The sequence below is a fragment of the Lynx canadensis genome, chromosome B3 (assembly GCF_007474595.2).
Source record: "Lynx canadensis isolate LIC74 chromosome B3, mLynCan4.pri.v2, whole genome shotgun sequence".
Taxonomy (NCBI): Eukaryota; Metazoa; Chordata; class Mammalia; order Carnivora; family Felidae; genus Lynx; species Lynx canadensis.
In genome coordinates, this window is record NC_044308.2 from 86312221 (window position 1) to 86337085 (window position 24865).

The window sequence follows — 24865 nt, forward strand, 5'->3', positions numbered from 1 at the left end:
AGTTAAAAATTGTACATGCACATGGTTAAAACATCAAGTTATGCAGATATAAAATGAAATAAAAATACTTCTTTCTCAGCACGCCTGAGTGGCTCAGTCAGTTAAGCATCCGACTTCGGCTCAGGTCATGATCTCACGGTTTGTGGGTTTGAGCCCCGCATCGGGCTCTGTACTGACAGCTTGGAGCCTGGAACCTGCTTTGGATCCGGGTCTCTCTCTCTGCTCCTTCCCCGCCCATGCTCTGTCTCTCTCTGTCTCAAAAATAAAATAAAAACATTAAAAAAAATACTTCTTTCTCTCATTCCTCCATATCCCCACCTCAACTCTTAGGTCCTTTTTTCACAGTAACCACTGGTAATAGTTTCCTGAGTATTCTTTGCTTTGCCTATTCAAGCATGTATGCATATGTAAGTATAGTTTTACATTTCTTTCTGTTTTTACTTTTATGTTTTGTACTTGCATTGTTTTGGCCAAAGACATATTCTGAGTAGGAAATTTATTTATCTTACTCACCACTGCCTATCTATCTCCTAGAACAGTGTCTGACATATAATATATAAGTGCTTAACAAATGCTTGTTGAAAGAATCTTCCACACACAGTACATGTATGCATTTATAGTATAAACCATACAGATTTGCTTTATGGTTGTACACTTTATATTCTCAGTTTTCTGTTGATGAACATTTATGTTAAGTCTGTATTTCTGCTAGTCATTGATCCATCTATCCATCCATCCTCCTTTCTATTAAATATATACTGAGTAGTTACTATATGCCAAATACCTTCTAAGAATATAGATGAAGGAGAAGATCCACAGCCCTGCTTGCATGTAATTTACATAGACTTGTAAGTTGGCTGAGATCTGTCAAAAACAATGAAATAAAACCTAAACAAATTAAGAAATTTCACGAAGGCAGAAGCATAGGTACTATCCTACTTCAGGTAGGATGGCCAGAAGAAAGAAGGAAGGAAGGAAGGAAGGGAGGGAGGGAGGAAGGAAGGAAGGAAGGAAGGAAGGAAAGAAAGAGAGAGAGAGAGAGAGAGAGAGAAAGAAAGAAAGAAAGAAAGAAAGAAAGAAAGAAAGAAAAAGAAAAAGTCTGAATGATGAAGAAAATTGTTTCGAGCTTTAGAAAAAAAGACTTCTAGGCAGAAGGACAAGCAAGTATAAAAGCTCTGAGTCAAAAATAACCTTGGTGAGTTCAAGGAACAGAAAGAAATCAAGTATGACTAGAGCGTATTTTCTCTTGCAAATACTGCTTCAGTGAGTGTCTTTGTACATAAAAATATATTTTACATATTTTTCTAAATACTTCTGGTAGTAGAACTGAGGGATGAAATAGTATGTGCATTGTAAGTTTTGATAGCTATGGGGTGGGGCCTCTTTTATCCCTTATCCTTTCTCCTGAAACCTCTTCTTGCTTTTCCTGGCTCTGAAGACCTTGGATTATCTAGAGCTTTGTAGGGAGTGGGCTGTGACATGAGGCACAGTGAGTGAAAGCTTTTTGGAAAAGAATGTGCCAGGAACTGTGAATGTTTGAGATACTTTGGTCTAATAAGAAGAAAATCCATCAGTGGAACATATGCATATATGGTATATATTGAGTTATGTGATAAAATATTTGACTCTCCGAAATACAGTGCTCTCCATTAGCCTTTTAATGAAATCTTTTCAGTGCAGAAATTAGCAACATTTCTCCGCTAAGAAATATAAAATTTGGAGTTTTTTGGTTACGGTTGGATATGAATGAGGCAGTGTTACAAATGATTCCTGGTTTGACACTATTGAATTCAATTTACAAAAATTGTGATTAAATTAAAGATGTATTATGAAAAAAGTGCCATTAACTAAAGTCCATCAAGAACCGTTGCTATAATATGGCTTTTGCAGAGGAAGATAAGAAGGGTATCTCCTATTTAACAAATCACCCTGAGAATGGGTCTTTTTTTTTTTTTTTTTATGTTTTATTTTTGTTTGAGACAGAGACAGAGCATGATCTGGGGAGGGGCAGAGAGAGAGGGAGACACAGAATCCAAAGCATGCTTCAGGCTCTGAACTGTCAGCACAGAGCCTGATGCAGAGCTCCAACCCACAAACTGTGAGGTCATGACTTGAGCTGAAGTTGGATGCTTAACCACTGAGCCACCCAGACGCCCTCAGGGCATCTCCTATTTAAAATAAATTTTTAAAAATCCTGGTACAATGGATTGGTACATTGGTGAAACCCGTTTTTAAATAAAATGCCTCTTTACCTAAAAGGCATTGTTTTAATTTTAAAGGAGAGATGTCAGAGTCACTTATAAATTTTTAGGCAGATTAGAAATTTTAGACTGGTCAAAGAGCAAATTTTGGTTCATGAGGTGTTTTACTGCTGAGTAAACAAGAAGAGTCAAGTCACATTTCAGATGATAGAGATGTTTATTTAAATTTTTTCATTCTTTGTTTTTTTGATAGGGTAAAGGTAGGAAATTTTGGCAGAAGAATGCAGATTCCCATCTACCTAGAGAGAAAAGGGGGTATGCAGTTTCCTTAATTATTATTTATTTTTTATTTTTTTTACATAATAAGACCACTTCCTTTGAGAGTAAAAACAACTTGAAGGAATAAGGTTGGGAATCTGTGATAGAGAAGATCTTAATTTAACAGATGCTAATGTGGTGTGTTCTGTTATATTAAAGACTTTTTTTTTTTTTTTTTTGTCTTTTTTAACCTGGGTAATTTTTCCAGCACAACTCATAAACACGTTAGTTGGGAATTGTTTTTATTTTGCTACTTGAACCTGGTAAACATTATTAACGATAAAGCAATTAACTTATATTTTGTCTGTGATATGATAAGTTAGACATGATAAGATGTCTATATAAATCATCCAACTAGTTTTAACATGAATATATAATTTTTGATTGAAACAAGTTCTTGATGTCAAATCTTAAAGTGAGTGTAAGGAAAGGAGTTGGTATTTTATTAGTCTTCTCCTTTGTCCTAAAATTAATAGAAATATAAAATATGTTGCATGTTTACAGAAATCTTTTCCTTTTACAATATGTAGATATATAAGTTGTAATTATTTGAATCATTAGAACATCTAATTTTTGCTTGACAATATGCAAATGTGCCATTAAATCTGTTTTTTAAGATTTTTCCAGTTTAATGTCTGAATCCAAATTCATAAAGAGTTGGAAAAATGAGATGTCTGAGCTATAGGATTCACAGGGATTTCATATGAAGCCTATTTAATCAGGATAACACTGTTATTAATATTCATAATGTCAGCTGGAACACAAATGACAGACTATGGGGCCTAAAAATTTTACTTGGTGAATTTATTAAAAGTAGCTTAAAAAATTAATGGAATTTAAGTAAAGTTGGTGAATATGAAAATCTTGTGTTAGCAGAAAAAAAAAATCTCTATTAGAACTTTCTTTAAGACCATTTTGCATTGATGTCTTTTGACAGATTTCATTGGTACTTAAAGAAGAGAGATGCATGAATGGTCATTTAAGAGGATTTAAACACATTGGCACATTAATTTTTACATGAATAATAAGTACTTTCCAAAAGCAATTAACTTACAGTGTACAAGATATGAATTGAAAAATAAGACTGTGACATCAAGGGCAAAGCAAATGTGCTGTACATTTTAAACTTAGTGGCAAGACTTTTTAATATTTTGGTTTATTCTATTTTTATAGTTAGGATATGACTTAGAATATGGTTATTTTAATGCATTTGAAAGCATATCAGAAGAGCAATAATGTTTCCTCCCTCCACAAAAGTATTGGTAGTGTTAAACATTATACACTGCGAGTATTGCTTGCACTTGTTGGAGAATTAAGCATTTGTTGTGCTATTGGTAATATTTGAGAATATTTGAGAATCTCAATTTAATTTTATAGTTAGTCAAAGGGATGATTCTCATGGGGCTTAGTGATTCAAATACATATGTGTTAACACAGATTTATTGATTATAGTATAACTTAAATGTATAACAAATAAGCTTCTTATAGATAGTGTGAGAAGTTTAGTTAAGAACCATCTGAGTAGTATACAAGTCAATTTGTTCTGAATTTTAGCCTAAGGAAGTAAAAAGTTGGGAATGGTACTAAGTAAAATCAGAATGCATTTTACTTTGTGTATCACTTGTTACTTTTTATGTTTTCAAATGTGTTTGTAATGATATTACACCATTTTATTTTTATTATCGAAGTTCATTAAAAACAGCTGTAGACCATCACGTACAGTTATAATACAGTATTTTGTTTTATATTTTTTCAGAGATTATTTTTCATGCAAATTCTAGTACATAAAAAAGTACATAAAAAAGCATGATTTAGTTACTATCTGTAACAGTTCACTTAGGGTTTAATGATGAGAGAATATAGGCAGTGGCCTGGCAGTCCAGACAGGTACTAGAAGTTTCACTTGTAGTCTGTCAGTGTTATATGTGAATGATTTTGTTTCATTAGATGTATAGAAATTGCCTAGTATGTTTTGGGACTCAGAGCTTGATTAGAAAAAGCATTAATAACCAGAGTGTGTAGAAATTATCACAGTATAAGATATGTTATTTTTTTTTTTGTATAAGGAATGAAATCAAATTGATATATTGGATATTACTATTTTTTCTGGTAGGTTTTTAAAAGTTAGGTTTTGGGTAGGTGGGTTTTTTTTTTTTTGTTTGTTTTTGGCTGTGAGATATTCACTTACATGCCCAGGAGAGGGCAGCATTTTACTATATCAGGCTCATAAAAGAATTAGCCCTGCTTAGACTGTCAATGTTTCTTGTAATTACTCCCAGTATATTTGTTGCTTGCTTATGAATTAACTTGCATTTATGGAACTAAATCATTTCAATCATTTAATTACACCTGAGGAGCTGAACTATAATTGCTTGCTTCCAACTAGGATCTGATATGGCTTGAGCAGTATTAATTTGGTGTTTACTTTTCTGAGTGCTAAAAGCATTAAAATGATTGTGCAATGGGATTACATTTTACTAATTGCTGGCATTCATTAGCTGGGTAAATGATGAGGAAGAGTGACTGTATATTGCAGAGGGATAAAATTATGGTTTTAAATAGTATATTACTAAGCACATTAAGGCCTGTAAGACATGTTTTAAAATACTCCAGAGGTTATTAAAGACTGTATTTTCTACATGTCTTGCTATATGAATCTCTTATTAAAAGACTGCAATTATTATTAACCTTTTTGGGCAATATGTAGGGAAATGGCTTCATTGACTGGGACATATTTCTTTGATATTAATAACTTCCTATATTTTCAGCTAATCCAAAAGTAAATGAGGAACTTAGAAAAAGATTGCCAACTCCAGATCAACATATTTAGAGAAAATTGGAAAAGGAGAAGCTTACGACAGCTTTATTTGAGGACTTTTTAAAGAACGCAGAATTCTAGCTGTGAGGTAAATCTAATTTTATTCTCCTTAAAAGCATGCCAAAAAACAAAAAAAACATGCGTAGCTTTTGTCATGTTTACTGTAAAAACAAATGCAAGACACAAATATCAATTGTTCAAATTAATGATAGTCTATGTTTTAAAAAAAATTGAATAGTATTCTTAAATTACTTTTACAAGTATAAAATGTTTTATATGAAAATACACATTGTAAATTTAAACCAATACATTTGAAATTTTTGGTGTAAAGTTTATGACAAATAGAGTAAAAATTTTATTTGTCTTAAATTGATGGAATTAGAAAAGTCTTAAGTTAAATAAATTAAATGATTTTCTAACCAAAGGAGCAAGAATGTCTAGAAGCTTAACCTGAACTGTATTTACTAAAATGTAAGTGTGAAAGAAAGGACCTTTTTCTTAGAAAAAAAGATTTAATTTCACCTGTTGAAATATACACTTAATAGTCCCATTATAAATGTTTTAGAAAACCATTTATCCTGTAAATTCTCTGTTAAACAAAGGTAAGGTTTAGGTGTGTTCCGATATATTGTTTTCAGTTTATTTATCTAGAGTTGGCTTTATTTTAGCTTCAAATCTTGGAGCAAAAACCAGAGACATTGCCAGAGCAAACAAGAATAGAAGTACAAATGGAGGACTGGTCAAAAGGTAAGGACTTTTAAGGTATTAATACCAAACCCCAGGTGTTGTGCTAGTTCAAGGCACTGAATGAAGTGTGTTTGTTCTAACCAGTATATTAGACGGAGGCAGACAAGCACACATGCACGCGCACACATACAAAGAAGGAGGCACTCACAATGAGACCCACATACTGCAAAAGAGACACAAAGAAAGACACACAGAAAAAGAGAAACACATGGAGGAAGAGATACTGAGAGAGAAAGAAGAAAACAGCAGGGAGAGAGGAAGAAACATGAACAAAGTGATCAAGAGAGGAGATTGAGAGAATGACTGGGAGAGATGCATACTGAGAGCCACACTCAGAGAAAGAAACACAAACAAAGAGAGACACAGACACAGGGAGGGAGATACTGAACTCAGAGAGGGAGGCACAGACACGCATGTTGGAAGCACATACACAGAGAAAGACACGCATGTGTAGGATACACACAAAAAGAGACCTACACACATAGATGCACAGAGGAAGATACCAGAGACCAGCAGTGAGAAAGAGACAGAGACATACAGTGAGAGAGACAGGGTAAAAAGAGACACACTGAAGGAGATAGAGGCATAGACATACACAGACACACACAAAAAGAGACACACAGTGAAAGAGAGATAGAAAATATATACATAAAGAGAGAGAGAGACATATATGTGGAGAGAGACACATGCACATAGAGAAACAGACCAAGGCACATACAGGTAAAGGAGACAGGTCCACACCAAAAGATGCACTCAGAAAGAGACACCTGCAGAGAGATGGGGTCAGAGAGTGCCAGAGATAAAGCAACAGAGACATGTATAGATGTGCAGATGGATACAGAGAAAGACATTCCCAGGCAGAGACAGAGAGAGACATGAAAACAGAATCTGAGACAGGGAGAGAAAGATCCACAGGCAAAGGAAGAGAACAGTCAGAGACAGAAACACACTTAAAAAGGCACACAGACTGAGAGATAGCCTGAAAAACACAGAGAGACGATAGATAGGCAGGCAGACATGTAGGTAGGTAAGTGGACAGGCAGGCAGGGGACATCTGTCTATAGAGCAAAATACAGACAGCCATAAAGAGAGAAGTTTAGAAAATATTAGGTTTTTAATTGAAGTATCTTACAGTAAAATGTTGCAAATCTGAAATCCCTGAGAAACGAATCATTCTGAATATAGTGTTGCATATTGTTGAAGGCTTAAGTCTGTATGTACATCATTTTTTTTCCTCTAAATTGTGTAGTTAAAAAAAATGAGATTATTCCCAAAATATTGCACACTTCTCTCCCTTTTTTGGTGCCCTCTACCTCAACTGGGTTCTTCTTTTACCATATATTGACCATACTATCACCTTTTTCAAAAGGATAAAGGCCATTTTGGGGAAAGTTTATAGTTTTAGTGAATGGGTTTTGTGACACTTCATTTTGGTCCATTCTCTTTATATTCAAGTTTGTGATAAGATTGTACTGGTGTGAAGCTGGGAACTAATTTGTTGTAGCTGTTTTTATTCATTTATGATAAACAAGAAACATTCTTCTTTTTAAGAGCTCAAAGCAGTTTTACTCAATTTATGTGCAATAATAAGAAAAGAGGAAGTAAATAATGATGCCCCTGTTACTTATGTTCCCTATTCAGAGGTCACATTGCTGTGGAAGTCATGTTGTTCAAATTATAGACGAAAGGATCTCTAAGGAGCCAAAGGAATTATTTTTAATATATCTAAAGATCTAGAGGCTGTGGAGGAAATACTTCTCATAAGTGTAGAATAACCAGGAAAGAAGTTCAGGAAGGGAGCTGCTGAAGCTCTAGGACACTTAAAGAAAGGAAGCTTTTAGGACTAAAGACATAGATGCATAAAGAGTTTGCAGAAGGCACGGACTACAATAGACGTGACTGAAACATCATTAAGAAAATTTGCATTTTTACGGGCTTTTTTTTTTTTTTTTTTTACATCAGAAATAGGAAAGACATTCCTTTATATAAAGGGCCTGTTAATGAAACATTATTAAGAAATAAAGTTAAATAGGTAAATGTAATATCTTTTGATTTTTGTGATAAGTGATATGTTTAAACAGTAAAATCTCACATGGTCATTGCCTTGATATCGGGGTTCACAGGATTTATCATAAAACACTAATTGCTTCAAAGCTCTGTCTTACAGTAGTATTCATAGTCTGGGTGGGTAATTAGTTATTTTATACATTATTTTACTTATTTTTTTAAGAAATTGAACTACATAAAAACTTGTATTACACACACATGCCTTTGTGTCACCTTACAAATTTTATTATAAGGAGTGCTGAAGTGGCTAAGCCTTTTCCTAGATTTATCATAGAAACATTGCTGAAATATTTGAAGTTAGAGTTGATGAGGTATATAAATTTAACAGATGTAACAACTTACTTTTTTTGGTTTTGTTATTATTGACAGTTTAGAAAATGTAAAGCTATAGGGGGTAGGTAGGATGAGTGAAGGTATCTACAAAATGTTTCCAGGTTTGAGTAGTTACAAACACAACTCTAAATGAATGAAATTTTAAGTGTGAGTGAATGAAAGTGTTGCCAGGTGAGCATTTATAACATCTTCTGGCTTCTTAAGAAGTAAATGATGTCTTGCCCTTTTGTGAAATTTTGTTTTTTAGGGCTTTTCTTTTTTCTGCTTTTTCAGAAAAAAAAAATGAAGTGTTATAATCAAAGGATGTATGTACGGTCAGCCCCCCCCAGAATGAGTTGCTATGTGATTGGTTGCTTAGCCCTTTTTAGCATTTACTAACTATTTACTTATCTATGTAAGAAAAAAGACATGAGGGTTAGAAGTCTCTGGTGAGTAATTTTTTGGAATAGTTTGATACATTTCTGGATATTTCTTATTAAATTTGGTGCCTTTTATTAAGTTAGCTGAAACATGGTTTAGTTGTTTATTTATAGCGCACAATAGTCCACTGAAAATAGTTTACATATTTATGAACAAACATATCTGCCATAAACATATATACCTACAATAATGTAAGTAAAAATGACGTCTGAATGCCATTTAAATTCAGAATATTGTGAAACTTATTCAAATTTAGAACCTTTAGGGGTCAGTGTTCCCTAAGAAAGGTTAAAAAAGGTTACTGTGCTTACCCAAATTAAATATTAAGTCTATATTTTAAATATTTCTTACCAATTGAAGGTTAGAAATGGTAAGAATCATGCAGTTTGAAGAAGCTTCAGACAAAAACCATTCAGTTTTATGAGTTTCTTCAATATGATTTTTAGGTTTACTATTTTAGGGAATTATATTTAATATGTATTTTATACAGAGTAGTTATTTTCACTTACATATTATCTCAATTTAAATAAGACTCATGTGTTTTTAAACTATTTTAAGCTTACAGAGTGAATCTGATTCTAAATCATTGTATGCATTTAAAACTTGAGATGAAAAACCACTGCTAGAACTGCTTTGGGTCCCTTGATATTGCAGTTTATGGGAAATTAGTAAATATTTTTAAAAACCTTATCTTGTGAATTTAAGTGAAAGCAACTGTCCTCTTTGTTTTAGAAGTAGACTAGCAATTATCTTTTATAACCATGATTCTGCTGGTTTTTCTGCTAAGCAAAAATAAATAACTAAAACCTAGGAAAAGGTAACTTGTCTATGGTTTGTTAGTTTCTTATAGAGTCAGAATACTGTGTATATCTAGTTGGTATTTGGGACCTGTGTGCCACCATCAGTCTCTTTTATTATTGCTTCATCTATCTTTGTCATTTCACAAAGCATGTATTCTTTTCACCTTTTGTCCATCTGTTGTTCTGTAATTAAATTACATCTAAAACTATTACGTGATTTGCAAGCATTTTATAAGGGGAGACATCGATAGAAACACTATAGAAAAAGGTCTAGCATGCTTTTAAATGTCTGATCATTATGACTAAAATATGATTGTAGAATCTCGTATCATTTTCATAAACTTTCTTTTGAAAGCAGCACAGAAGAAAATGTTAAGTTGCATATAATGGACATCCATTTCTACCAGCAACATAGCTGGTAGTAAAAAAAAAAAAAAAGAAAAAAAGATTCCCTAGGCATTATTAGACACTTCTTGAAATTCAGTGTTTTGAAATCTAGTTAATTAATCATTCCCTGTTAAATTACAGGACTTGTACTTTAATTAATAATTGACTTCTATTAAGTAATGTTATATTTTCCCTAAAATGTGTTGTAATTTGGTTTTGTTTATTTCATAGTGGAAGGTAAATTTTACTGGAGAACCATTGCATTTAATCATTTCAATAAAATGTTAAAGTACAAAGAACACACTTTGGGGGGTTAGATAGACCTGGGTTTCACATTTTTAATCTTCCACTTACTACCTACCTGGACTTGGGGACAAATTTCATAATTTTAAGCCTGAGTTTTCTTGTATATGGAGTAGCGAGATAATTCCCTTAGGACTGTTTTGGAGATTAGAGATTGTGTATGTAAAAGCCCTACTACAACACCTGAAAAAGAAATGAGTTTATGTAATATGTATTTCCCATACCAGGGCAATTATTTTCACTAGTGTGGTTTTTACAGATACTTAAAAAAAAAAAATAGTTAACATATTTTACAGGGCCTAAATAAATGGTGGCGTTGTCATTGTTATTCTACCCAGCTGTGAAAGGCAGGTCTATAAAAAAGTGTTAAAACTATTAAGAAACATACATAATAGTATTTGAAATGGTTATTAGTTTTATAAAAATACTGTCTTCAAATATACTGTTCACAATACCATTAGAAACTTGATTTTTTCCAAGTAGTACAGCTTGTATTTAGTATGCCTATATTTGTTAGGATACAATATAAAGTCAATAATATTCATTTAAGATAAAATATAATTTTATCTGATTGAAATCCCAATTGCAATAAAATTCAGACTAGTGGTACCACACAATGAATTTTTCTTTTCCTTTTGGCAAGTGTGAATTTAAAAATGCATTTTTTATTTTTTCATATGCCATAAATAGGGGTCCTAGGTCTGATTAAGTTTACTGTTCATCTCTATAGGACATAACTTAACTTAGTAGAGTGCTGGTTGCTTCTCACACAGGACCCTCTAGAATATTTGAGAGAGTGGTTTTAGGACTACTGGCAGCTGGTCAACAAGGATTGATTCATTTACAGAGGAAATGCTAAAAACTCTTAAAAGAATGATTGAGGTTATATTCTTTCATAAAAACATAAATTTCTTTTATATTAAATAACTATTAAACTAAATGGGACTCTGTGTCTTTATTTTTTAAGTTTGATATGAATGATTCTGTTAACTATTATTGGCCTCAGTTGAAAAATGGAACGCAAAAAATACGTTTATAAGGGCAACTTAAGTTTTCTAACTGGTTATAAAGTTTATGAACTGTACTTTGAGATTCATTGTTTCTAATATGAATAATTCGCATGTACCAACTTATGCCATAAATTGTATTTTTTTACTTTATTTTTTGGCAATATTTAAATAGACTTTATTTTGTAAAGAAATTTTACATTCATAACAAAACAGAAGAAAGTGCAGAGTTCTCATGATACCCCCCTACTCAACCCCCTGCCCCCCACAAACACACAACCTTTCTCACTGTCAACATCCCCTACTATAGTGGAACATTTGCTACAATTGTCGAACCCACCCATAAATTCTGAATAAGGGGAAAAGTTTGCAAGATAATAGGAGTCTTGCCTTATTTATTTATTTATTTATTCATTCATTCATTCATTCATTCATTCAAGTGTTTTAAATCAGTTCAGGCTATATTCTTCATGTGGAATTCTCACTATACCTTTGGTCCTTTATTTTATAAAATGATAATTACTATGAAGAATAAGCACAACAAATGGTAAATTTCTTTTTTTAATACGTTTACCTCTCCCCATTTCTGTACTATTGGTATGATCCTCTCTTTGAACAACTTGTGACTGTTTCTTTGACTTAAGGAAATATACCTCTTTTTATATGCAGGCTCTATCATATTTTACTTGTGGCCATGAAAATATGAATATGGTTTTTTGAAATAGAAAAAAAACATACCTGAAGTTTTCAAAAGTTTTTGCTTTGTTTTAAATTCTCTATCCTTAAGATTCTGAGGTCTTTGATAAAATTCCTCATTGATTTCTGGTTATGGCCCTTTCATGCTAGAGCACTTTCTGGAACACATATTTACAACAAAAATCTTGATACGATATCATTGAATCTTCAAGTTTTTTAAAAATTAGGATTTCAGGGGGCACCTGGGTGACAGTCGGTTAAGCATTTGACTTCAGCTTAGGTCACGATCTCACAGTTCGTGGGTTCGAGCCCTGCATTGGGCTCTGTGCTGACAGCTCAGAGCCTGGAGCCTGCTTCAGATTCTGTTTCTCCCTCTCTCTTTGCCCCTCCCCAGCTCACGCTGTCTCTCAAAAATGAATAAATGTTAAAAAAAAAAAAATTAAAAGAAATTAGGATTTCATCTTATCATATTTAAGATAACAATTGTGGTCTCCATAGTGGCTAATTTGTCACCTTTAGTATGATTCCTGTACAGTCCTGAGTGTGCATTGGCATTTTGTTGATTTTGGAGATCGGAATCAATATTCGTTGTTACATAGACCCAAATTATGGTGATTTACACAGTGGTCGAGGTTGACTGGCTGTTTGTAGAGTAGCACTGATGTGACCACATTTACTCACTGATTTTGGTTATCAATATATCTGATAATTGAATAAAACATTGGGGGGTGGTAACTGAATACTCCCAACTGTGTGTGTGTGTGTGTGTGTGTGTGTGTGTGTGTGTGTTACTAAGAACAGCCTAACGTGTAGGACATAATTATCTTTAGGGGAGTAGTTTCAGATGCAGTTTTTCTTTGTGTTTTTGTCTTTTGTGTTTTTGTTTTTTCTCAGAGAATATGAAGAAGCAAACAGAACAATTCAGGCTACAAAATTTTGAAATTTCATAGTCCAAATGACTAAATTAAAAATATTGACTGAATTTAAAATACTGTAATCTGTAGCTTTTGGATAAATTCAATAATTCCTTGCCAAATAGTAAAATTCTGCTGATAAGATGTAAATTAAAAGTAATTATTTTTAAAAACCCTATTTGACTTTCATTTTTAATTTTGGAGTGAGTCTAGTCTTCACATATGGCACTTTTTAGTACTTCAAAATCAGGATGCTACTAGTGAGTAAAGAGTTAAAAGTGATTAGTTCATGTTGGTAAAATTATACTTGTTGAGTAGATACTGAATATATTAGTTTTTGCTAATTACATTTTTTAAATTAAAATTAAATTTTCCTTTTTAAAATAGTTTCACTGGCTGTACCTAAGGTAATTTGATATATTCCAAAACATAGTAATGCTTATTGATTTTAAGCATTTAGTATAGAAATATAATAAAAACTAAGCACATGCACATTGTTAGATATTGAAGTTGAGGCTGCTGGTTAATCAGTGAACTCAAAAGTGTAGGTAGGGTGCTATGTGAGGGGCAAGTCTAACACCACAAGGGTCTCTGGCCCAGTGAGTGGAGTTTGATAGTAATTCTTACTACAGGTATAAAAAAATAAAAAGTAACTTAAAAAAGAAAGAAAAAAACTAAGCAGAATATACTCTTCTTTCTTTCTTTAGTCAGTATTTTAAAAATTTCCCCCTCTCTTTTCAAAATTTTCAGATTAGTATTGATCAGATCAGGATAGGTAGGTTTTATTAATTAGTTTCCTTGAAGCAACAGCATGTATTAGAAGAAATATGATAGGAAAGACAGATAAATACATAATCTTTAAGGCTTCAGGCATTTGGAAATTGGAGTATAGAATATTCTGGATTCTTTCCACAGATTAATTGTACAGAATTTATAATTGGAATGAATTCCTATTTACACACTTGCTTTTAAGAGTTTATAGTTAAAAAGTAACGATTTCAGTTTGGCAAATCTGATTGTTTCCTTTTAGAAATCTTCAGTGTCCAGTATTATAGTCAACTAGTATAGAGATTAGGGCCAGGACAAGTCTGCATTTCCAGGTAAGAAGACCAAAGACAAAACAAAAATTTTCCTTAAAAAGACAATACTTGATCTCCTGAGAATGCAGTAGAGACTTCCTCTGCATTTTTAACAGGCTGTTTGCTCTCTAAGATGTTCTGTATTGGTCTTTTATTACTTTTTTTTTTTTTTTAAAGTCTCTTCCCCTCCCCAGAGTCCTTTGAAATGAACACATTATAAAAAAGAAAAACAAATTTACTTTTCTCAGGCTTTTTTTTTTTTTTTTTTTGGTCTCAGGTATTTAATACTTTTTAAAAAAGTTACAAATGTTAACTCAAATACGGGCTGACGATACTACATATAACTAACAAGGCACTAGTATAGTAGTCATGGTTGATTAATGAAATGGGGAGTTCCTACCTTTTCCTTTTATGCTTTTGTTTTTTTTCCTGGAGAAACAAATGGTAAATTTGAATAAAACATACATCATTTGCATAGGAAGTTATGTAATGATACCATATAGAGTATAATGATTTCCTAAAACCTTGTATTTAAAGTAACCTGAATTACAATGAGAGATAAACAGAATATTTACCCATCCCTTATGAGCTGCTGCTGATATGTAAATTTATTCTTCTACTTTGCACAAATATACTTTTGAGCTACTGCTTAAACACTTTGAGGTCCTTAGTCAAACAGTTTTAATGATGCCTCCAATATTATGAAAGTGTGACATTTGATGAATGTCTCATATAGTTTTGATATCTGGGCACATGTCAACAAAAAAAATTGAACATTGGTTTGTCATGCAACACCTAGATAATTTATAATTTTACTGTTTATATCCATCTTGACATTTTTTATCTGCCAAAGGCAGGTTTCATTTGGAATCTTAATCTGAGATTTATTTGGTGGATCTGGAAATCATAGCTAGGGTTCCCACAGGAAATGGTCCATCTACCAACAGATTAAATGGCAGTCCTGCAGTTGTTAGGGGAGCTCTGCATTTAACACACATGCATACTCATTCAGTCAGCACTGTGGAGAAAAATTAAAGTAGTAACCCAGGTTTAGGAACAATGTAGCTAAAAAGTCCCATATTTGCTGAATGACAAAGGGTTATATAGCAGCATTTCATTTTATTATTCGTGCTTGAATTTCTTGTTTGCTCTGTTGAGTCTGCTGACGAATACTAATAAATGCCTGCAACAATCCAGACGAGAGATGCCTGGCAACAAAGCTATGCGGTGGACCTCCCTGATCTTCTCCAGTTCACAACCTGACCTTTTGAAAAATTGGCTGGGCTAAGCTGCAGAATTTGGGTGTAATGGTTATTGTTAACTCCAGCTTTAGGATTTATTAATTTGTGTGATCAAGACTTACCTATACTTCAAAGTTTCAAAAGACCAAACACAATCATCCATCCATTAGAACTAACATTGTGTTTCAGTGATTTCCACTTAGTGTCTGACTGGTGATTCTTCTGTTTTGTTTTTCAAATCTAAAAATGCTCCTAAATAAAATAAAAGGCACATATAAAGAAAATCTGGTTTTTTCTCTTTATATTTCTTATTGGAAAAGTTAGCGTCCATACGTGATTGATGAAATTGCTGAATTCACGGACAGTCGGTATGTGTTCATATTTAACAAACAAAAAATAATTATGAAACCTGTTTTACTTGCGATTGTGGAAATATAAGACTTACCTAGTTCATTCATATTTTAATTACTTTATATAAATTATACCACAAGTTGAGAAAGGCTGAAGAGGTTAGAAATGCATAGTAGGTAGCCAAAATAATTCATATCACTGAAGGAAAAAAGGAATAAAGATCGCTCTTATGTTAATAAAATTTTAGGATACTTTTCACAATTATTTCAACCTAGATAATATTTGTAATGGTTTAAATAGGATGATACAAGTTTTACAGAGCATTAATTTATGTGATATGTTCATAAGTTAATTAGGTAGCCTAAGCTTTAGGAGATTACACTATTGTACTGTGTTCATGGTCTTCATACAGTGAAGGATGTTAGAATTTAGAATCTGAAACATTATGATAGAAGTTAGTTCTTACACAGAAATCTCATCTCTTCCCCAGGAGAATGAATATTGATGTGCTCATGACTATGCAGACTTGATGAAACAAACACTTTTAAAAATTTGGTGTAGTACCACCACTTTAAATACCTTTTTCGTAATAAAATAAATAACAAAATTCCAGTAAAATAATTTTCATGGCTCGCCACTGGGTAATTTGAAATATGGTACACTAAGTCATTAGATTGTCTTAATCAAAGATGAAATAACCTCACCACTTCTTTTTGGTATGTTTCTCTAGATACACAGCCATGTATAGGAATGTAAAAGATGTAGTTTCATTTGAATGTTGAACCTTCACGTGCAAATGAATAAATTATGTGATATTGACAGGTTTCATGATTTTCCAACTTTATAAACCTTTGTAAAATCTTATTTCAATATCTTACAGCTACATCCTGACTCTGCCCTCAATGTTTTTGACTTCTCATTATATACAAAACACCTTATTAGAACTGCATAAGGCTTTATGTCTGTGCTTTCCAACATGGTAGCCACTGGCTGTGTGTGGCTTTGAGCACTTGAAATGTGGGCAGTGTGTATGCATGGCAATGAAAATGAAAGTTATAGTTCTTTCTTTTTTCTTCTTACTGCTGTTAAAGCCAAAATATATTGAAACCTCCCTGAGAGAGTATCCAGTATCCAAGTGAAAAGTTTGTATTTTTTTAGCTAGAGATCCAAAAGTTACTTAATTTCTTGTGACTGCTAAATTAGAATATCTGAAGGATAAGTGCCTGTGATCTGCTAGCTGTGGTCTTGATTATATTTAATATTGTGCCAATATAGTGAGTGCTCAAATTGTGTTGCAGAAACAGGCAATTTTCTTACTATGAGACTGAATTTAAAGAAATATACTATTAAATTTTCTTTCTGTGGGATCTTTCGCTAGTGTCAGGATTTCTAAATTTTGAAGTCATATTACTTGTGTAACTTGTTCGTTTTATAATCCTCTACATGCTTTATTAAACCATTATGTGTTAACTAAGTTTTAACCTCATTAAGTATTTTCTTTTTATTGTATGTTTCTCATTGAATGAGGCATTGTATTTGTTTTTATGTCCATGTCTTTGTATATTATAATAAATTTTTACTATATTTGATTTATTCTTTTTATATTTTAATTTAAAAATATTTTTGCTTTAAAAAAATCTTTTGTTTTTAGCAGAGTTTTGCAGATAATAATAGCTAACATTTAGTGAGTATGTATTCTGTGCTGACACTTTTCCAAGAGGTTATATAACTTAAATAATTTAATCCTCATAACAACCTTTTGAGATATGTACTGTTATTATGTACTTTTATTGATAGGGAAATTGATGAGAGAGGTTAAGTAATTTGCTAAAGGTCATACAGCCATGTGGTGGAGCCAGAATTCAAACCCTGCAGTTTGGCCCATGCACTGTGGTTTTGCTAGGAAATCTAAATTCACCAGTGTTCTGCTTGGAAGTTCTAAACTTTTATCTTGTATACACTTATAGTGGGTGAGACCACTATGAAATGGCGTAAGTTTCTGATGTCTTTTTCTTTTATGTTTGGCAGGGGTTGTGGGGGTAGTCCAATGTATGCATCTGTGGTAAATTAACCCTCCCCCGCATAAAAAACGATTATTTAGTAAAGGAGATAAATAATATTTGTACACACACGTAGATAACCTACATTTTAACTTACTTAAGAAATTGGTAGAAGTTATTTGGAGCCACTAACTGCTACTGTTGCTCTGATTATGTTGAAACTAATATTCACTTAGAAAAATCCTTACCATTGAAAAAAGACATCTTTGGTTTAAAATATGGGACTACTATTGTAATTACATCAAATTTGCAGTCTTATTTAGTAGCAAAAAAGTGTCCTATCATTTTGATGTTCTTACATAGTGTGGTAATAGATAATATAAAAAAGAAAGAAGCTATAAACATGAAGTTTTTGTTTTTTTTTATATTTATAAAATTAGATGCTATAGCATAAATAATAACCTTTCTCTTCCCAAAAAAAAAAAAAGTTTAAAGAAGTGATGACCATTGTGTTAGCAAGCATCAGAAAGAACATTAATAAATTGCCTCCTTTATGGTTCATTTTAGATACAAATGCCCCTAAGTATCACCTGCATCTGAAGGTGCAGAGGATCCATTTATTTGAATGTACTTGCCTATGGTATTTCTATTGCCCTTTCTCTTTTCTGCCCCTGAGCTCTCAGGTAGCTGTGATGTTGCTATTCTGAGTAACCCCAGTAGGATCCCTAGAGACAATTCTAGCTCAGCCACTCCGAAGAAACAGCTCTGTAAACAGTATTGACCCCCCCAGGGGACCATCAAATCCGTTTACACAGATACCAGTTGTCACAAACTATTTACAAAGCCAGACAGAACAGAATTTCCCAGCCTTTAAGAATCCCTATTTGATTCTAGCCACCTCCTCACTTCTGTGTAGTAGTTGTGAAATAACAGTTATTTTTGGCCATGAGTCATGATTTCTTGGGTAGCATCAATTTAACTGAGTGTATTCTACATTAACTAATGTATAATTGTCTGGACAATTGAACCCTAAGGGGATCCTAAGGCTTTCTTTCCTAGGGTAGGAAATGGTATAATACAATAAATTTTCTAGACTAAGGAATTGAGAATTTAATAGCAATGCTAGCATTAAGATAGTTGACCATACTGGTACTTCCAGAAATAGAGACTTTGTTAGATCATGAAAATGATCCATTGGAAGCAGCATGAAAGTTACTAGACAGACAGAGGGTCTTCAAAGCATATATTGCAGGTAGCCTAGGTATATGTATTAAGTATTAAAATCCCCCCCAAAATCTTTTCAAAGTCCACCCATTTTGCCCAGATGAGTAAACTGTCTCTAGCAATAGCAATTTGAGAAATAACTAGTAGTTTTCCTCTGTAAAATTACTTTGAAATGGTCACAGGATAAGCTAATATGGTAGTGATAGCATAAGATAGTAATAGCAAAAACTGGGAAATATATTTGGTTTGAAGTGGTCAAATTCTTATGTCCAGTAATACAGTCCTCACAGAAGAGCAAATAAATAACTAAAGGAATTGATAGTAGTTATAAAAATTCCCTGTTGTTTAACTCTTAGGAAAGAAAGTTAGGGGCGCCTGGGTGGCTCAGTCGGTTGAGCGTCCGACTTCAGCTCAGGTCACGATCTCGCGGTCTGCAAGTTCGAGCCCCGCGTCGGGCTTTGGGCTGATGGCTCAGAGCCTGGAGCCTGCTTCTGATTCCGTGTCTCCCTCTCTCTCTGCCCCTCCCCCGTTCATGCTGTGTCTTTCTCTGTCTCAAAAATAAATAAATGTTTAAAAAAAAAAAAAGAAAGTTAGACTTCAGAGTCTTATGAATTATGAAGAAGACATTGATAATTTATTGTCTAAGTCCATATGGAGAAATATATTTAAATAGTAATAATTTTGTTAGTCATAATGATGGAATAGTTAATAATGACATTGATTAAACACTGAAGCAGATTACTAAAAAAGGTTATAGAGTTTCCATTTTAAACCATATGAGAGAGGAATTAATAGAATAGTTTTAGTTTTAAACTTTCATCTGTCTAGAGATATTTAGAAGTGAATAGGGTTTTTTTCTTTTAAATATATATCTTATCTTTCCAATTGACTGGTGTGCAAAGCAGACCTGTAACTTGCCTTTTTGTTGCATTGTATTGACATATATTTATACTTCTGTATGCAATGCTTTTTCAAGTGATGGGGCAATCCAGACAGCTTAGCTGAAGCTTTTAGTGGCTTCACCCCATTATCACTTCATAATGGTCTTTCTTGGGGTAGCTCGGTGGCTCAGTTGGTTAAGCATCTGACTTTAGCTCAGGTCATGATCTCATGGTTTGTGAGTTTGAGCCCCACATCAGGCTGTCTGTTGTCATTGCAGAGTCTGCTTCAGATCTACTCTCTCCCTCTCTCTCTGCCCTTCCCCCACTCGTGCTCTCTCAAAAAAATAAATAAATAAAAATATTTTAAAAAAGTAATGGTCTTTCTTTTGGGCTTGAGAGTGTAGGGAGAATAATTGAAGACTGAGTTAGAGTCACTAAGTGCTATCATCTTCTCTTGGTTGGAGATGGTACTAACTCAGAAATTGAACTTAAGTTGGGCCTTGAAAAAGGTAAATCAAACTTGACAAAATGCAATGTGATAGAGCAGTATCTTAAATTTGACTTGAAAAGTCAAAGTACATAATGCCTGCAACTTACTCTCAAATGTTATGGAAAAAATTACATAGGTAGGTAGATACAGAGAGAATGAAGAGAACAATAAAGCAAGTGTGGTAAAATGTTAACATTTGGAGAATCTGGGTGCCTTGACTCAGTACATAGGAACTGTGTACTATTTTTGTAGCTTTTTTATTAGATTGAAATTATTTCAAAGTAAAACGATAAAAAAATGACTTCTCTACAATCAATTCCTCTCAGCTCTCTCATTTGTCTCTGTTTTCTTCAGCATGTTGATGCGGTCAGTGAAGTCTTGGCTCTCATTTCTCCTTTCCATTGCTTGCCATTTTTCTGAATGATTTCAGTGTTTTAATAGATAACACTTTCAGTACCTTGATTCCTTGATTTCTTCCTCTACATGTACCTTCAGTCTATTTCATTTACCCATTCCCAGATGAACCACATCTTGGACTTTGTCTTACATATCACTCATTTTAGAAATTTTTACTCCCTGACTATAACATCTTGTCATTTCAAGAAAGATATACAAGAAATGTCTGTGTTTTTCCTAAAGCCATTCCTTCTCCTCTGTACCCATGCTTGTTCTTCCTGTTACTTTATTCTTAGAGTCTGTCAACTTTTTCATTACATCATCTAACTCAAACCGTTTGGTAGTTGATTGCTTTGCACATTCCTACTTGTCTTTTGTTGGAACAGATGCCTTTGTGAAATCTTCCCAGAATCTTCTAGTTGAGCATCAGTATGTCTACTATGTTTTATGTTTGGTCTCTATGACCCGAGTATAGCCATTTCTACGTTGTATTCAAATCGTCAGATCAGTTTGCCTCCTCACTATACTAGAGTCCTTCAGGGGAGAGTCTGTTTCCCACTCCTTTGTTTTCCTAGTACTTTCATATAACATATTGTATTGGAGGTTTCCATTAATTAGTTAATAAATAGATTAATTAGAAGGGTCAAACTTCCTATACAGAAGTTGAATTCTGATTTAGGATAATGTAATATGGCAGAGTAGAAAAGCATTGAGAGAAGATTTAAACAACATTTGCTATAATGGAAAAAAAATAGGCAGACAAAAGGAAAATTTTATAAATCAGCCTTGTTTACTCCAAAGTAAAATTAAATTTTCACTGGCAGAGTATGTATGGATAGTTTGATTTACAGAGCAGGCTCCAAATGCCTGGTAAACAGTTACAGTTAGAAGTTTAAAAGCTAGTACCAAGCAAGATTAGAAACATCTTTAATTAATCAGAGCCAAATCACACAGTACAGGGTTCTTCAAAAATATTAAACATTTAGAATTAAATTCCAGAAGTACATTAGAACTTGCTGAGTTTATTTTAATTATACTATAAGAGATTATAATTACTATAATCCAGGAGGGATCTGCATAGAGTCCTTTTATTGGGAAGCTCTGAGTTTGGAGAAGATAGTACATTCCCTGGTGAAAAGGTGCTGATTTGCCAAGAATTCAGCAGAACACAAAACTTGACATTAACCTGAAGTAAGAAAAAGAGCTATAAATATAGTAAGCAGATAGAAAGTATACATACCAAGGATGAGGTAAAGTAAACACTAGGAGGTTAGAAATTAGAAACTGGGAGAAGAAAGATGCTAAACTAAATCCAGAAATACAGAAGTAAAAATATGGGACGAGTTGTACATAGTGGTAAGGTAATGGTAATGTAGATGATGGAAAACCGTAATTCTCTTTCATTTTAGTAAAAGTTGATCCTTGAACAATCTGGGTGTTAGGAGATCCAACCCCCTGCACTCAAATTCCTGTATAACTTTGACTCCCCCAAAACGTAACTACTTAATAGCCTACTGTTGACCAGAAGCTTTACCAGTACTATAGTCAATTAACATGTGTATTGTATGTTGTATGTATTAATACTGTATTCTTAACCATAAAATAAGCTAGAGAAAAAAAATGTTATTAAGCAAATCATAAGAGAAAATACATTTACATTACTCTATTGTAGTTATAAAAGAAAAAAATTCACAGATAAGTGGACCTGCACAGTTCAAACCCATGTGTTCAAGTGTCAGCTGTACTTTTAAAATTACGTGTTAGTGTTAGAAAGCATGGTTTATAGATACAGTTGTATTTATGTCCATTTATAAAATTCCTTAATTCAAATTTTGAGGGTTCCATTCTACTAACACCAGCTTCTCCTAGAAAAGTAGCCTGATAAACATCTGAAGCAAACCATGTAAGTGTTTTGAAATGTCAAAAACCAACAGGATAATTTTCAAATACCTAGAATTGTTAAAGTTTAAATAAAAACAGTATAATGTTTTACTGTTTAATGTTTCATAGATATCTTACAGCATATAATTATGATGACATAGTCTCCCTATTTGTTTTGTCAAACAAACTGAAATTGAGAGTAATTTACTAAAAACAAGTGATTTCTGATTTAGCTTCAGCTACCAACAAGATAATGCCCAGGACTTAGGGTTTATGACTAGCTAAACCTAGTTTCAGCATATCCACAAGCAAAGAATTTCTCCTTAAGAAATGAATACTTTGTGAGAAGTAGCTTATTTATAAGTACCCCTATTTTGTTATTTATTCTAAAACTACTCTCCTCTGCTTTTCTGCTTAAAAGGATTTTAAGTTTGGCAGGTTGGAAAGGGCATCATCAACAAGCAGGTGAGATTCACTTGCTTTTTAAAGTTCAAGAGTTATTGATACTGGAAATAATAAAGTATTTGTTACAATCAGTATTTGTGCCTGTTGGTCTGATTTACCAGTAAAAGAGTTTGTTTTATGTAGTTGCATGTGTGTCATTTTCTTCCAAAAATTTCACCATAGTATCAGATATACTATTCCTTTGAAATAGCTGTTATATACTAGTTACAGCTTAAGATAATTTTTATGGGATAGCCAGGCATTACAAAACAGATTTTCTTTTCTTTTCTTTTTTTTTTAATTTTAACGTTTATTTATTTTTGAGACAGAGAGAGACAGAGCATGAACAGGGGAGGGGCAGAGAGAGAGGGAGACACAGAATCTGAAACAGGCTCCAGGCTCTGAGCGGTCAGCACAGAGCCCGACGCGGGGCTTGAACTCACGGGCCGTGAGATCATGACCTCAGCTGAAGTCGGATGCTTAACCGACCGAGCCACCCAGGGCCCCAGATTTTCTAATGTATAATATATATCTGATAAGATGGAAGTTAAAAATAATTTTTCTTATATTGTATTAATTTTAATATCATGATAATGATTACAAAAATAATAGCTAACGTTTACCAATGTGCCTAACACTAGGCCAAGTACTTTGCATCAGTCAGCCCTTAAAGTAACTCAAGTAAAAGTGCTCTTATGTTCTCATTTTACAAACAAGAAACTTAGGCTTTGATGGGTTATGTAACCTGACGAAAGTTATGCACTAGGCAAAGCTGGAATTCTAGCCCAGGCAGTTGGATACCAGAGTTGCATGCACAGTATCACTTCTCTATAGTCATTTGCGTATCGCATCCTATTTTTTGAAATCTAGAAAAGAAATCTAGAAAACAGTGCCCCTAAATCTGTGTTTCTCAGTTTTGGTTGGATGCTGAAGTCATTTGGACACTCTGACACATTTTGATTTAATTAATACAAGATGTGGTCTGGGCTAAGGATTTCTAGAAACTCCTCAGGTTATTTCAACCTGAACTGAAGGTTGTAAACCACTGCCCTAAATGCCCCCACCAGATGTGGAAAAACCGCTGTACGTTCCTGATTACAATAGGAGTAAGACTAGTAAGTACATGTTTAAAGTTATGAGAGCACCTATTTCTACAAAAATATTCATTTCAATGATTTAATATGTAGCTATGGTATTTCACGTATCATTTGTTTTTGTTTTGTTTTAAATACAGAGATAGCCCATAGTTACCTTGAACAAGAGACTACAGGGAGAAATAAAAGTACAGAGCCAGATGAGCAACCAACTGTGAATTCTAAGGAAAGCATGCATCAGAAATCCAGTGAATTGGTTAATGAAGCCACCTATGAGGACACAGAACTGCCAGGGCAGAGATCAAGGAATTTTCCTTATCCAGGTGATGAGACAGCTGACTGCACTATTGAAAAATCCAAGTGAGTGCTGGCAGCCTTAGATTTAGAAAGTAAGATTGAGAGAACTCTTTCTTCCTCCCTCCCTCCCTGCCCCATTCGTCTCTCCCTTTTTTCTTTTTGGCTTCAGCTACATTGGACATATCATTAACTTATTAGAATTTGGGCTGTCTACCAGAGTTTTCTACTGTTTTCATTATGTTGATAGAATGGATGTAGATTGTTAAGTGAAAAAGCATAAGGTGAGTTTAAATGAAGGCCATGAGATTTTATTCCTTCTTGTTGAATATTATTTTCTGTGACCTTTCATTTTGGATCTGGAAATAACTGTTAAGTTGACATAAATGGGAAATTATTCATCAGAGCCAAAAAATGGCAACTGTAGGACAAAATAAGCCCAAAGATGTGTTTTGGCTTTGATTAGCGTGATTTTTTGT

The 24865-nt window shown here is 33.3% G+C and overlaps 1 protein-coding gene and 1 non-coding gene across 2 annotated transcripts in view; both read left to right on the plus strand.

Annotated features, from left to right (window-relative positions):
* The window catches only part of MIPOL1 (mirror-image polydactyly 1), a 321677-nt gene that overhangs the window by 45076 nt on the left and 251736 nt on the right, over nt 1–24865 (plus strand). The window contains exons 2-4 of the mRNA XM_030318980.1: nt 5288–5425; nt 6006–6084; nt 24233–24452. Of these exons, the coding sequence (XP_030174840.1) occupies nt 6066–6084; nt 24233–24452 (239 nt within the window). The 5' untranslated portion in view covers nt 5288–5425; nt 6006–6065. The remainder of the gene's footprint in view (nt 1–5287; nt 5426–6005; nt 6085–24232; nt 24453–24865) is intronic.
* Nucleotides 13498–13645, plus strand: LOC115517387. The gene has a single exon (XR_003969839.1). It is a non-coding gene; the product is annotated as a small nucleolar RNA SNORA62/SNORA6 family (small nucleolar RNA).